Source organism: Dermochelys coriacea, chromosome 3 (genome assembly GCF_009764565.3).
Source record: "Dermochelys coriacea isolate rDerCor1 chromosome 3, rDerCor1.pri.v4, whole genome shotgun sequence".
NCBI lineage: Eukaryota > Metazoa > Chordata > Testudines > Dermochelyidae > Dermochelys > Dermochelys coriacea.
The window spans coordinates 45,185,422-45,199,479 of NC_050070.1; the positions used below are offsets into that span (position 1 = coordinate 45,185,422).

Below are 14,058 nucleotides of genomic sequence, written 5' to 3' on the forward strand. Positions count from 1 at the left end.
TCAATGATTTTTAGTGTCTAGCAAAGCTATGAATTTAAGCTCCAGGCTTGTCTTTTGAAAATGTTGTGCAGGTTTTCTTTGAGGATTCAGAGGTCAGATATGGAGTGACTGCATTATGAAAAGTGTTCAACCACAAGTGATATGGTGATTTTGTCTTTTATTGTTTTTCTGTTCAAGTGTCATTTGAGAGCGTAGTGATTGTCTCATTTCACCCACATAGATGTAATTGGGGCCTTCAGTGCACTGGATGAAGTACACCACATGTTATGATAGGCATGTGTAGAACCCATGGGTCTTGAAAGATATGTTGTGTGGCGGGTATTGGTCATCTTAGCAGAGAGATACATCTGCAGGTTTTGCATCTGTTCTGGCAGGATCTGGCACCGCTTTGAGTTGTGTTCTGGTCTGGGGGAGCTTACTTCTGATGATGATCTTGGTGAGGTTGGGAGGTATTTTAAAAGCCAGAAGAGGGGGTTCAGGAAAGATTTATTTTAGGATGTGGTCCCCATCCAGTATGTATTGTAATTGTTTGTTTGATTTCCCCCTATGATCATCTACCACCCAATGCTGAAATCCATATGGGCTAGCACTAAGGTTCCAGCCTGTTTCATTTGGTATTATTAAAGACTGTATTCCCTGCTACCTATGCAGTGAAGGTCTGAATCTTTACAATATGCTTCCAACTCTGAAGGGGTAAAAATATTTGGATTTTTTTAAACACTTGTTTGAAAAGGTTTAAATATATTTTTATTAATGTTAAGATAAGCTATCTTTTAGTCCTTATGCTAGACATTTCATCAAAAGAATTGAAGCATTTCTATTGAACCCAACTTAGTTGGAAGCAGTATCACCAATGTTTTGTTGATTTAATCTCTACCCTCTTTCTCCCATTTAACTCCAGGTGTCATATGGTCTAACATCAAATAAAGTTGTTCATTCCCACTTAAAGCAATGGATCGCTCATCATACCTATAAGTCAAAACAATATACTTAAATGGAATATATTTTTATGTACTGCCCCCAGACTGGATTTAGGGGGGAAAAAACCTGTAGACCACTGAATATCATCTACCATCTGATAACAAGAATTTTCCTTTATAGTTATGCCCTGACTCCTCCCCCCGCTTTCTCCCCCCCCCCCACCCAAGACTTCTTGTATATTCTCCCTCCTAAAGTTATCACTAACTGTTACAAGGAAAAGGAGTACTTGTGGCACCTTAGAGACTAACAAGTTTATTTGAGCATAAGCTTTTGTGAACTACAGCTCACTTCATCTCACGAAAGCTTATGCTCAAATAAATTTGTTAGTCTCTAAGGTGCTACAAGTACTCCTTTTTCTTTTTGCGAATACAGACTAACATGGCTGCTACTCTGAAACCTGTTACAAGGTACACTTACATCCCCAAAATCATGACTCTTCATGACCTTTAAGCTGTTTACCTATTTCACATTGTCCTCTAGCTCAATTTCTAGGTCCTCCTAACAAAGCTGTGACTTTTTTTTTTAATCCTTTGTAATGAGTTGCTGAAATCCTGGTTAATTGAAGTCAATGGCAAAACGTCCATTAACGTCAGTGGAGCCACGATTTCATCCTTGAGTTCCCTTGCAGCTTTGTATGTGGCAATAACATGTAGGTAATCTTGGGATGAAAAGTATGTCCCCTTAAGTATATGGGCACAGCAAGTTTGTATGACTTATGGCTAATTATAAAGTAATCGGGGAAATGTGTACTGGTTCATTGTACCACTTTCCAAGGAGGAAACTCTAAGAGTGTTAATATGAAATACAGGAAAGAGGTTTTATCAATTGATATTAGGATGTAGGATATCCAAGTAGAGAAGATACTAGTGATAGGTTGTACTTGGGGTGTGTGTTTTAAGTTAGGATAGTCTTATGTCATGCTATTGAAACTTGTTGGGAAGGCTAAAGAGAAGAAGAAAATGAGTTAGACTAGGGACAAATTTGGTGGCTATTAGAGTATATCATTTGAGGAGGATTAAATTGAAGGCAGCAACCTTACTATTTAACATTATTGGTAAATAAGGTTACATTCAGTTGAGCAGTTCTATTATACCCTATGCCTGTTGTTTTTCATTCACTTCTATTTTATAGTTAATGATTTGGTACAGCATGCATATAAGATGTGGTAAAGAGTAGGATTATTTATTTTGAAAAGGAAAAGTTGGAGCATTAAAAATGATGAAACGTATGGTAAAAATGAATCAAATTTAAAATCAGTAAAGTTGATTTATGTAACCTGTAATGCCTAGGTAAAATTCATTACCATCAAAAAAAATTGAGACAAATACCATGGCTGGATTTTAAAACGGGAGTAAACAAGTTTATGAAGCAGCTACCCAAATTAAGATGTTGATATGGCAGAGTCGTCAAGGCTTATTCATCAGACTGCGTTAATCATTGAAGGGGTCAGGAAGAATTTGTATCTATATGTAAAGCATTATATAATTTATGTGGTACATTATAAAGAATTTGTTCACCTTCCTCTGAACCATCAAGTATAGCCAATGACAGAGGCAGGATATTAATTTAGATGGACCTAATTTTACAATTTCCTTATCGCCTGAGAGCTTGGGCTAAACTTCAGTTCCACTGGAGTTTGTTTTCAAGTTATAAACTCCTTAAAATAGGATAAACAAATAGTTCTAATAAGCTTAAAATATTCTCAAACCTTGGGATTTTACATCACATAAAATAGAATAATTTACTTAAATTCTACAGATGTCTCCCCTAAAATATTTATATGTTCTAGCAAATATTCATCTACCCCCAGAGCAGTAAGAGCGTATGCTTCTTTTTTAGACTTTACAATCTTAGGGCTAAAGACTGAGTTTTCACTTTTCTTTGGAAAGTACCTTGCACATTGTAGTGGCTACAGAAATACAAAAAATAAAATCCTCAAGACTAATAGGAATGAACACATGAAGTTGTGGGGGTGGAGGGGAGTTAGTCTTATTTAATGGATTTTCTTAGCAGTACTGATTTTATAAATATAATCTTAAAACAAAGGCAGGATGCATATTTCCACATCAAAGATTTCTGAATCAGTTGGGTTTTTAATGTGTATTACGTTCTTTTGAAAGGTGCCACTTTTATAGCCATGGAGTTCAAAGTCAATTTTATAGGCAGAAAAGGTATTGCAAGGTAATGTGCCAGTGTACCTCGTGTATATTCTGAAGATACCAGTTTTAAGGGGTGAGAAGGTAGCTATCTACCTGAGATTTCACTGTATGGACTCTCTCAGTGCCATTTTGCATGTTGTTACTTTACAGACCTCTCCACAGGGAAATGGACTGGAGCAGAAATTAATCACACGCAGAGTACTAAATGGCCTTCAAACAGTGATAAACTTTTTTTACTTACAATCTTGATTGGCAACCTAGGCCCCCAACCTGTAAACACTCATGTACTCAACTTTACTCATGTGAGTAAACCCCTTTGACTTCAAGATCAGTGAAAGGTGAAATTTAGTATCCTGTTATTAATTACTTGACTGATGCAGGCTCCTATCTATATCTGCTAAATGTAATATTTATTATAAAGATAGTAATTTAAATATATATTTCAATAATTTTGTGTTTTAAAGATCAGTCCTTCAGGCTGGAGAATAACAAAGTAGAAGAATAAAGATGAAAAGTAAAGAGAAGGAAAGGTTAAGTTAAAGAAACTAAATTGAGGGGAATAAGATACTTTAGAAGGAGTTATCAAAATTTTTAAAGATTACAGACAGATAGCTTGATTTAAAAAAAAAATAAAAAAAAAATCTTAAAAGCCTAAGGAAAGAGAGAGGCCATGTGAGTAAGGGGAAGACACAGGGACAACTGCTTAGTTTAAAATAAACACAGTAGATTTACTGTGTGAAAGTTTGCTTCCAAGGACACAGATTTCTTTTCATTTAGTAATTTATGTGAAAATTGAAAAATGAGAAATGGCTAACTGGTGGTGTATAAAATTGGATCAAAATTCCTTTAAAGGGATTACATTAAAATGAAAACAAATCAGGATATAGGACTTTCTTTAGCACTTTTTACTGAGGTACAACTCCCCTGGACTTTAAAACCTCAAAAATACGAATGCCAGAGTTACGGACTTACCAGTCAACCAGACACCCTCTGGAACTGGAAATAGCGGAGACCAAAAAAAAAAAAAAGGCAAATACTTAACTGACTTGCGGCTTTAGCCAGGGACGGGGAGGTTAGGGCTGCAGTCGCAGGGTGAAGGGGGGATCAGGGCTCTGGGTGGTTGGGTGTGTCAGGGCTTCTGATCCTCAGGGGCACGGGGCTTCAGCTCCACAGCTCCTTTCCCAGCTTCAGCCCTGTGGCGGCCACTGGGGCTTCAGCTATGAGGGAAGCACCGGTTTCAGCCCCAGCGCTTCCCCCCCTAGCTAAAGCACCTGAGCTCTGGCGCTCCCCCTCTCCCCCCCGGCTGAAACTGGGAGCGGAGCCGTGGAGCCACCCCAAGCCCGGTGCCCTTCCCCCACCCCTCCTGCGGGGCAGAACCAGAAGCCCTAAGTCCTGGTGCCTCTTGTAAGGCTGAAACTGGGCGCAGAGCCATGGGGCTGAAGCCCTGAGCCCCAGTGCCCCCCAATCGAAAGCCCTGGTGTTCCTGAGGGTCAGATGCCCTAACACCTACCCCCCAACTCATGGCTGAAGCCTCAAACCCTCTCCCCCACCCCTCCGGGGAGCTGAAGTCCGTAAAGTCTTGTTCAGAGTTACCTCCATTCCCGAGGCGTCCGTAACTCTGAGGTTCTACTGTAATGTTGGTTGGAAACAGGAAAAACAGATATCAGGTTTAGAAAGGCAGCAGACGTCTTCAGACAGATGCCAAACACAAATAAAGATATTAACCTCTCAGATTACAGCAAACTGGGCCTGGTTGCGCATGCACATGTGCACATATTTGATGTGTTTTGTGAACAAACTGCTTGATAGCTCAAGGACCTAGCAGTTTTGGCACTATGTGGAAACAAACCTTGATTATTATTAGTTATTTGTATTATGGTGACATTAGCGGCCTGAGGATCAGGGCCATATTGTATGATGTGCTTTATGAAGGTCCTTGTCCCAAAGAGCCTAACTTCATGCACTGTGAGAAGTCAGTGGGACTACTCAATGTGTAAAGTTGAGCATGTGTGTAAATCTTTTTAAGGATCCAGCCCTAAAAATTGATACTATTGGATGTTATGCAATTTGAGTTAAACTCTGTACCTTGCCTAACAGGTTATGATGAAATGATAAACTAAACAGCAACCATTTAAGTGTTTTCTACATATACAAAACACTAACATATGTCAAATACTGAACAAAGTTTCCCATTCAGGGAAAAGGAGAGGTTCTGGATATACTAGCCACAGCACCAAAATATGACAACAAGGACTTTTTAAATTCATAAATTGTAAGTGACGTGACTTTTGAAATAATATAATGTTGCCACTCTCACAACTTCATTGCACAATATTGGATTGTTTTCAGATAAATCAATGCATGCAATTAGTTGAGAATCTCAGGTTTCCTTTTCTTAAAAAAAAAAAAAAAAAAAAGTTTCTAGTCTTCATGGCTGTGGGGAAAAATTTGAAAATGTGACTTCTAAAGGTTCAAACACCAGAAGGCAAATGCAAGGATGCCATTTTTTTTAGTCTCATGATTTTTAAGCCAATGCCATTGTGTTGGGGGACTTGACTCTCAATTTTTGGATGTTTGGCAACACTGAGTATAAAATGGAGTAACCTAAAACTTCAACAGGTCCCAGTTTTATGCCAATGAAGAATGAGAACATGTTCAAAATCTCAAAAAAAATTCCTGTCAGGAAAACTGTTTCCCACCTCGCTCTATACTACACTTTTATTTAATTCTGTGTTATGATGAAATCTACCGATAATGCAGTAACATAAGTTTACACAGAAATTGTTTATAAGCAATGGGAGGTCAGAAGGTAGTATAAGAGGAACAGATGAAAACATAAACAGTAGTGCAGCACTTTGGCAAATAAAAAGAAGTCATTCTGTTTCCTGGTCTGTATGGCAATCCACATCATAAACAGTAGAAAATTGTTACCATGTTGATTATCTAGAAAATATATATATACACACACCGCTTCTCTTGACACTTCATTTTATGCATTGTCAATACAAAACTGACTCCGACTGAAAATGTAGGGGTAGTGTAAAGTAAAATTGAATTTGATACCCTAAGAAATAACAAAAATGTATTTTCTATTCCCTTAATGTCGTCTTTTTTTCTCCATCTGCAGTACACAAGGTGAATTTATTTTTCATTTTAACATAGCTAATTACCCCATTCTCAGAATCTTCAGAGTATCTTAGGTCTTTCTGTTCAGATATTTATTGCAGAACTAAATATTAAAATATGAGCCCTGCAAATATTTTACAGTCAAGTATATTTTGCATTCTAAAGAGTTTGATTGTAATTAATCAGAAGGATGATATACTTTGACTATTTTTACACACAATTTCAGAAATTTGTTTTTTTTTAAGAAATAGGTGAATCATGCAATGAATACTTATACTGGAAACAATGCACAAGTTACTTAAAATGTTTTTGAATTTAAACCATGTTGTTTAAACTCTCTAGTCATAAATCAGTTTTCTCTTGTACTGTTAACAGGCACATTAACTTCTGTTTTTACAAGCTACATAGTCATGATTCCATATATTATATTTGAAGGTGAGTCAAGACCAAAGGCCAAAAAGTAGGACCACAACAGCTGTTCATAGAGCCTCCATAATTTTATTGTAATGTTTGACTGCTGTAGTCCAGTGCTTACATATTCAGTGGTTTGTATCTCTTCTAACATTTGGAATTGTGAATGCAAACTTCCTTTGCTTTTAGGTATCTCAAACATGCCAACCTACCCCTCATTTCATTACAGCAGTGGAATCTCATGTTACATAATTTTCCTTGTAAAATAAATATATCAATTCACATATTAGTGTCTCCAAACATCCCCTTTTTTAATCTTTCATTTTGTACAATTTTTCTGAAAATATTTTTGTAAATTCCATATGCACTATAGAAAAAAGCTATGAGAATTCATTAGATATTTTTTTCTCATTTGTAAATATATGGCAGCAAGATTAAATCCTAAAGCACTCATTGTGCTTTTGCAACAAGTCTGAAAATTTAAACTTGTGTTGTCAGTCAAATGCTTTCAAATTGTCAGTTTGTCCACCAGTTGACTGTGATGGTTTTCTTCCAAGATGCTATTAAATTGTGGGTGTATAAAAATCAGATGAGGATATAAAATATGTAAAGCTGCCAAGTTCCATCCAGAGGCTGAGGGAGATTTGAGAAGGAGTGTTGAAGTAATTAGTGCAATCATTTAACACACAACCATTGCCATTGTCTAAATATTTGTCAAAAATGGACTTAAGACCATACCACACTAACTCCTAACATTGCCTGGGAAACTCGAAACACAAAAATATGCATTAATCCAGCATCACTCCTGTGGATGCTCATTGAATTTTTATTTTGTTTTGTTTTGCAGGTTTTCTTTGGCTCTGCATCCAGGCATTATCTGTCTTCCTAATTCTGTTGTCCTTATAAGAACATAAGAATGGCCCTATTGGGTCAGACCAAAGGTCCATCTAGCCCAGTATCCTGTCTTCTGACAGTGGCCTTAACTGACTCTAGTACCTCTCTCAAGTGTCCCACGTTTCACACAGTTGCATTTTGGTCAGGTTTTGTAGGATTTTTCCACCATACTGCCACATCTCTAGACCTGCTTGCACTGGTGGTTCTTGCCAGAACTGTATGCAAGCTGCAGAGCCCACTAGCTTCTTCTCTGCCAGCTATCCTTAGAGCCATTGTAGAACTCCCTCAGGCCTTGTCTAGATGATGAAGTTGCACTGATTTAAAATTGATTTTGGAAACCAATTTAAATTAAGATGGTGCAAAACCCCAGATTCCTAATCTATTTAAAATAAACTGAAATAAACCTGGTTTAAACCAAAATAAATGTATCCACACAGGGGTTTGCACCAATTTAACTAACAGTATGTCTACACTGCAAAAAGGTGTGTTCTTAACTTGCATGAGTTAATTTGGCAACTCAGCTTTTAACTTCGGTTAGCACCTCAAATTTAAGCAGGTGTTGCGATGTCTTCACTGCTATTTTAACCCAAATTAGCTCACATGAGTTAGCTAATCTGAATTAAGAAAACACATTTTTGTACTGTAGACATAGCCTCAGTTTAAAATCATATCTTTTATTTAAACCAGTGCAATTTTCTTATGTAGATAAGGCCTCACTGACTGCATAGCTGGGCTGGCTGAGCCCCAGTGAGTGTGTTCACCCATGTTGGGCAGCTTCTGCCTGCCTACAGCACTTTGCCACCACTTACATTTACTCTCCCACGTGCAGTTTCTTTTAGAGTAAGGTAGACTGCCAGAATGGCTTAACTACTAGGCCTTTCTCCATATGAGAGGGCTGGGCTGGAGGGAACTGTGGTCTGTGTAAAGGGACAAAGACTGCAAGGCCTGCCTTTCCTCCTTTCCCATGCCCCACCTCTCCCTCAACCACTGATGAGCATCAATGGTTTATTGGGCTTTCCTTTATTGGCAAAGGATTTATGGTCCTAAGATTGTGCTGGAGAGTCCTGTTGGTGAACTGGCAGGAGCTGCTAAACTGAGGAGCTATTTACAGCAAGAATGCTCCAGTTGCTTACAGTGTTCCCTCTCATTTTTCCCACCCATGTGCAGAATGAATTTTATGTGCACCAATATCTTCATATTGGTGCACATAATAAAATTCATGTGGGGGTTGGGCCAAGGGGTTTGGAGTATGGGAGGGGACTCAAGGCTGGGACAGAGAATTGGAGTGCAGGGATGTGAGGGCTCTAGCTGGGGGTGTGGGCTCTGGGGTGGGGCCAGGAATGAAGAACTCAGGGCTTGGGCAGAGGGTTGGGTGCAGGGGGTGAGAGCTCCGGCTGGGGGGCGCAGGCTCTGGGGTGGGGTTTGGTGTGCAGGAGGGTGCTCTGGGGCTATGGGGGGGGTGGAGAGAGGACTCTCCTCAGCGCTCTCTCCCCGCAGCAGCACCTGGGCTTGTGGGGGAAGAGATGCCTCTCCCCACCGCTGCGGAGTCTTGTGGAGCTGGGACTGCAGGATAGGCGCCCCTCCCCTGATCCTAGCAGGTCTGCATTGTGCAGGAGGTTAAACTAGATGATCATAACGGTCTCTTCTGACCTTAATATCTATGAGTCTATGAGGTCTGGGCCAGGAGAGGGCTCCCTCTGGGTCGCTTCAGCCATGGCTGGGTCCGGGCTGCTCTGGAGTTGGGCTGCAGCAGGCTACAGGCTGAGTTGAGACCAGGGGAGGGGTGCCTCTCCCATGACAGGTTGGGGACTGGGCTAGGTGGGGGCTGGAGGAGGGGCACCCCAGCTGCAGCAGGTCCCTGGGCGGGTTTCTTGAGTGCCTGCATGGCGACCGCACTGCTTACAGGGAGCTTAAGTTGCTTAAGTTTAATGTGTTAAATACAGCGGTGTGCTGATGCATACAGTGATTTTAACTGTTCAAGTACAGTTAGTGGAAGTTACGGTAGTAAAACATCAGGTCAGTAGAACCTCAAAGATACGAACACCAGAGTTCACTCTAATGTCTACCACACACCCTGTGAAACCAGAAATCCTCAATCAGGCCTCAGGGCGCGCATGCAACACACACACAGTGCTGTCTCAGGGCTTCAGCCACAGGCGGATGTGGGAGCTCAGGACTTCTGACTCTTGGGAGCATCGGCGCTCAGGGCTTTAAACTGGGCGGAGCACTGGGGCTCATGGCTTCAGCCCTGTGGATCTGTTCCCAGTTTCAGCGGGGGAGGGGGAGCGCGTCCGGGATCAGGGCTTCAGCCCTGCGGCTCCACTCCCAGTTTCAGCCCCACGGTGGGTTCCGGGGTTCGGGGCTTTAGCTATGAGGGGAATCATAGAATATCAGGGTTGGAAGGGACCTCAGGAGGTCATCTTGTCCAAACCCCTGCTCAAAGCAGGACCAATCCCCAACTAAATCATCCCAGCCAGGGCTTTGTCAAGCCCCAGCACTCCCCCTGTAACTAAAGACCCGATATCCAGTGCCCCCACTACCCAGCTGAAGCCGGGAATGGAGCCGTGGGGCTGAAGCCCCAAGCCCTGGTGCCCCCTGTGGGGCTGAAGCCAGAACAGAGCTGCAGGGCTAAAGTCCTAAGTTACAGCGCTCCCCCAGGTCTAAAGTCCGGAGCCCTGGTGCTCCCAGGGGGCAGAAGCCCTGAGCCCCCACTGGGAGCCCTGGTGGGCCCCTAGGGTCAGAAGCCCCAACTGTGCCCCCTGCCCTGTGCCCTGATCTCCCCCCGAACCCTGAGGCTGCAGCCCCAACTTCCCCTTGGTCCACCCTGGCTGAAGTCCGTAACGTCTTGTTCAGAGTTATGGACCATTTTGGAGTTATGGACAACCTCCATTCCCGAGGTGTCCATAACTCTGAGGTTCTACTGTAGTTTGTCTAACTAGCATTCCTTTGTTATCAAGGGTACTTTTTTGGGGGGTTTTGTGTTTTGTTTCCAGAGAGTAAAGGTTAGTGTAGATCAAGCCTTTTACTTTTTCCCTGGCAGTTATGCTGTGGCATGTGAGCTGATGAACATATGCAGAGCTGTTGCGTTGTGTATGTAACAGAGATATGTTGAGGCAGAACCTTACAGTATCAGTAGCATTCGTTTAGTTCTGTACTGTTCATGCGGAAATGAGGGGTGAAATCCTGACCCCATTGAAGTCAATGCTAAAACTGCAATTGGCTTCATTGGGGCCAAGATTTCACTTGAAGTGTTTTTTTTCCCCACAGAATTCAAACCAAGTAATTCAGCTGAAATAATTTCCACATGGAGGAGTGATAGGCTGCCATTAGCAAACGTGAAGAAAATATTAGTTTAAAAGACTGGTTACCCAATTTGGATTTAAAATATCTTATTTGCTAGATAAATTAGAGTTACAGGCTTTGGAGAACACACTACCTTTTTTTCTTCTGCACTATTAGGAACTGTTAAGGTGTAGATTCCACTGGTTGTAAGTCCTGATTTGAAAGCTTCAGCACAGTCTTTGAAACGGATTTGTTCTTCTTTAGCCACAAAGTTGTTCTTGGCTGCTAAAAATGAAATAAAGACATTGAAGGGATATAAAAATAGATAAATAGCTCTGAGCTCAGGTTCTTTTCTGAGAGAAAGTTACCATGATGTAATAGTAATTAATGATGTAATGAAGTAACAGTATATTGACTTTGCAGTCCTGAAGTAGGTTTCTTGCCCTGCCCCTGCTGGTGGAACGCACCAGAGGAAGTTAGCTTAACATACTAATGATATTTTGCTGCTTCATATTTAGATACAAACATAACTGCTTGATAAGTATCAATTCCTTTATACCTATTTGCATACTTGAATAGAATAACATAGGCATATTTTTCCTTCAGTTGCGCAGTTTCAACTCTCAGAGAATTTGATGCTATCTGTATTACAAACTGATTACTAACATGTACAAAGATATCTGTACAACTTTATGCCTTTGTGATAATTTTATAAGTGAGCAAATGTCTTCAGATGAGCAAGATGTCTGAATCATAAACAAGCTTTTTCTTAAACTGAAATCAATTAGTACAGTAGCTTTTGATGGGGGCAAATGGAGCTGGTCTACACCAGAAACTATGTTCTTTTTGATGAATTAGAATTCAAAAACATAGCCTCTTAGCCAGTACAGCAGTATGTCCTTTTGCTTGCAGAGATGGATCTCTCCATAGTATACACGTATCTGGGGTTATCTGTAAGTGTCAGTCAGAAGTTTCAGCTAGTGTGCAATTTACAGTCTCTGCACTCAGCATGAACGCTTGTGTGTGTTCAAGGGTGAAGCTGAGGGCATTCTCAGTGAGGGTTCCTCACTTCTGGAATTTGTTGATGTAAAAAAAAAAAAACATCTGTGCCTATGCCTGGCCATGTTTTAAAGTGCAATCTAAAATGTAGCTTCTTGTTTGTTGATAGAGGGTTTGGAATTTCCTGGCATTTAGTCGACTAGCTGATATCTATAGTTGACCGTTTTGCGGTAGATACTGTGTTGGGGCAGTAGAATATATGTTCCCTATTTTTGATTCAAAGAGAGGAACGTGCCCACACACTACAATGATAAGAACCCTGTAAATGTGTGTAAATAATACTTGCATAATTTTTTATTATTTTCAGCTTGTTTATCAATTTACCTGCTTACATAGTTAGTTTACCTCAAATATAAAAAGAACACATTCAACTTTATAATTGCTTTTCCACACTCTATTGTTTGTAGGCTAGCTTAGAAACTTTCCCTGTTGATTTTGTCTTGTTGGCAATCATTATTTTTTCCGTTCCAGGTTTAATGGTTCTGTAGCCAACATGAGTTTGACATGTTTACTTATTTGTTCACTAGCATAACAGATAACATCAGCAGGAATGTGCACAGCTTCAGGAATGATATTCAGTGAGATGCTATCAGGTGCTATAGGGCTAAAGTTTGGGGGTTGTTTTCTTTAAAAAATTGACAATCATAGATATGTCTTCAAGATTTTTCAAAAAACAATGTTTTCTTATTTAAAAACTAATTGCTTGTATTTGTAATCAGACTTTGAAGCATTGTGCCTAGTGCTTGAGAAATGCAAAGAGAAATTACTACAAATCAGCTAAACTAGATTGTTTTCATTACTTTCTATATTGCATTCATCTTAGATAGAGAAACAGAGTAAAATGTGAAAAATAAGGTTAGATTTTTAAACTTTTACTTTCAATAACACAAGATATTTGTAATTAAGGAAAAAATCTAAACATAATTTGAATGTCCTTTTTAATTGCTGTGGCAGAGCCAGCATTTAAATTTATATGTTCCTTGATTTTTTGTTGGAATCTACAAAGTTGGTGCCAATGTTTTGTTTATTAAAGAAAATACTCTTAAACAGTTTTAATTTTAATTTAACAATAAATATTTAGAATACACTGGAAATTCTTTTTGAGCTGCAACTTTTCAGATAGGTAAAAGTGTAGGCCCAAACTATTTATGGTGGCTAAAAAGTATAAGCAAATTTGGGTTCTGTGGAGATTGTTGAATTGAGAATACTGAAGTCATCCACACTTTCAATTGTATGGAAAACATTTGTTTTAAACTTTGTGTGTGTGTGGAGGGGGGGGGGGAATGATAATTTCAGACATTATAAATGTAGAGGCTATGCATGCTGCACTGTATCCCCAGCCCCTGTCAACCTAAAGAACAAAGATTCTATTGTCTTACTTGGAAGTAATTTGCATATAGCCATAAACTTCAGCATCTGGTCAATGCACCCTTTTCCAAGTACTGGTAGGGTAGGACGTGGAGCGCACAGATCTTGCCAGCTATGGTTAGCATAGGTGGGTGGGGCTGGGGATATCAGATGCTGAGGTGAGTGGGGTATGTGGGGAGGGGTTGGGAAGTCTGGGTGGAGTTGTCGGGTGTAGATGTATGATGTCTTTGGACTGGGGTCTTGCTTGAGAGAGCCTTGGGCTAATATTGAGCCCCTCTTCTTCAGCTGCCTATCCTTGCTCAAACCTGGAGAATTGAAAGGAGGAGACTGAGTGCCAACAAAGCTTGTGCCCACAGTGATCCTCAGGAAGAGAAACTACAAACCCTGCTGGCAGCCCAGCTGGATGTGCAAGGATCCAGCTTGGATGAGAGTTGTTTGACGAGGCTGCCAGATGTTTGTGCCATGTTAAGACTGTGTGACACTTGGCATCCCTGTTGAGTTTGACTACTGGGAAACGAATATATGGGGTATTTTGTTTTGTTTTTTGGTGGGGGGGAGGGGAAGGGAGAGGGGTTGTGACTAATGGGCTTACCTCTTCAGGATAAGTCTTAAATTGTATAGCGAGTTAAACAATTAACTGATGCAGGATTTTAAGACAATACAATACATAAATGCATTTTTGAGATGCTAAGGTGGGGAGAAGATAGAACAACATGTAAGGAGACACAAAGTTAGTGAGTGCTACTCAGCTGATATAGTAGTGTTTATGCTTCACTTA

The 14,058-nt window shown here is 40.3% G+C and overlaps 2 protein-coding genes across 15 annotated transcripts in view; one reads left to right on the plus strand and one right to left on the minus strand.

The window, feature by feature from the left end:
* Positions 1 to 14,058, plus strand: part of MCPH1 (microcephalin 1) — a 229,824-nt gene that overhangs the window by 126,159 nt on the left and 89,607 nt on the right. The gene's annotated exons all lie outside the window — the stretch shown is intronic.
* The window catches only part of ANGPT2 (angiopoietin 2), a 72,129-nt gene that overhangs the window by 19,680 nt on the left and 38,391 nt on the right, over positions 1 to 14,058 (minus strand). Inside the window, exon 5 of one of the 2 annotated variants that reach the window (XM_038397551.2) lies at positions 11,008 to 11,135. In XM_038397551.2, coding sequence (XP_038253479.1) covers positions 11,008 to 11,135 — 128 coding nt within the window. Of the gene's footprint in view, positions 1 to 11,007; positions 11,139 to 14,058 lie in introns of both variants that reach the window. The other variant, XM_038397552.2, reaches the window with a different exon arrangement.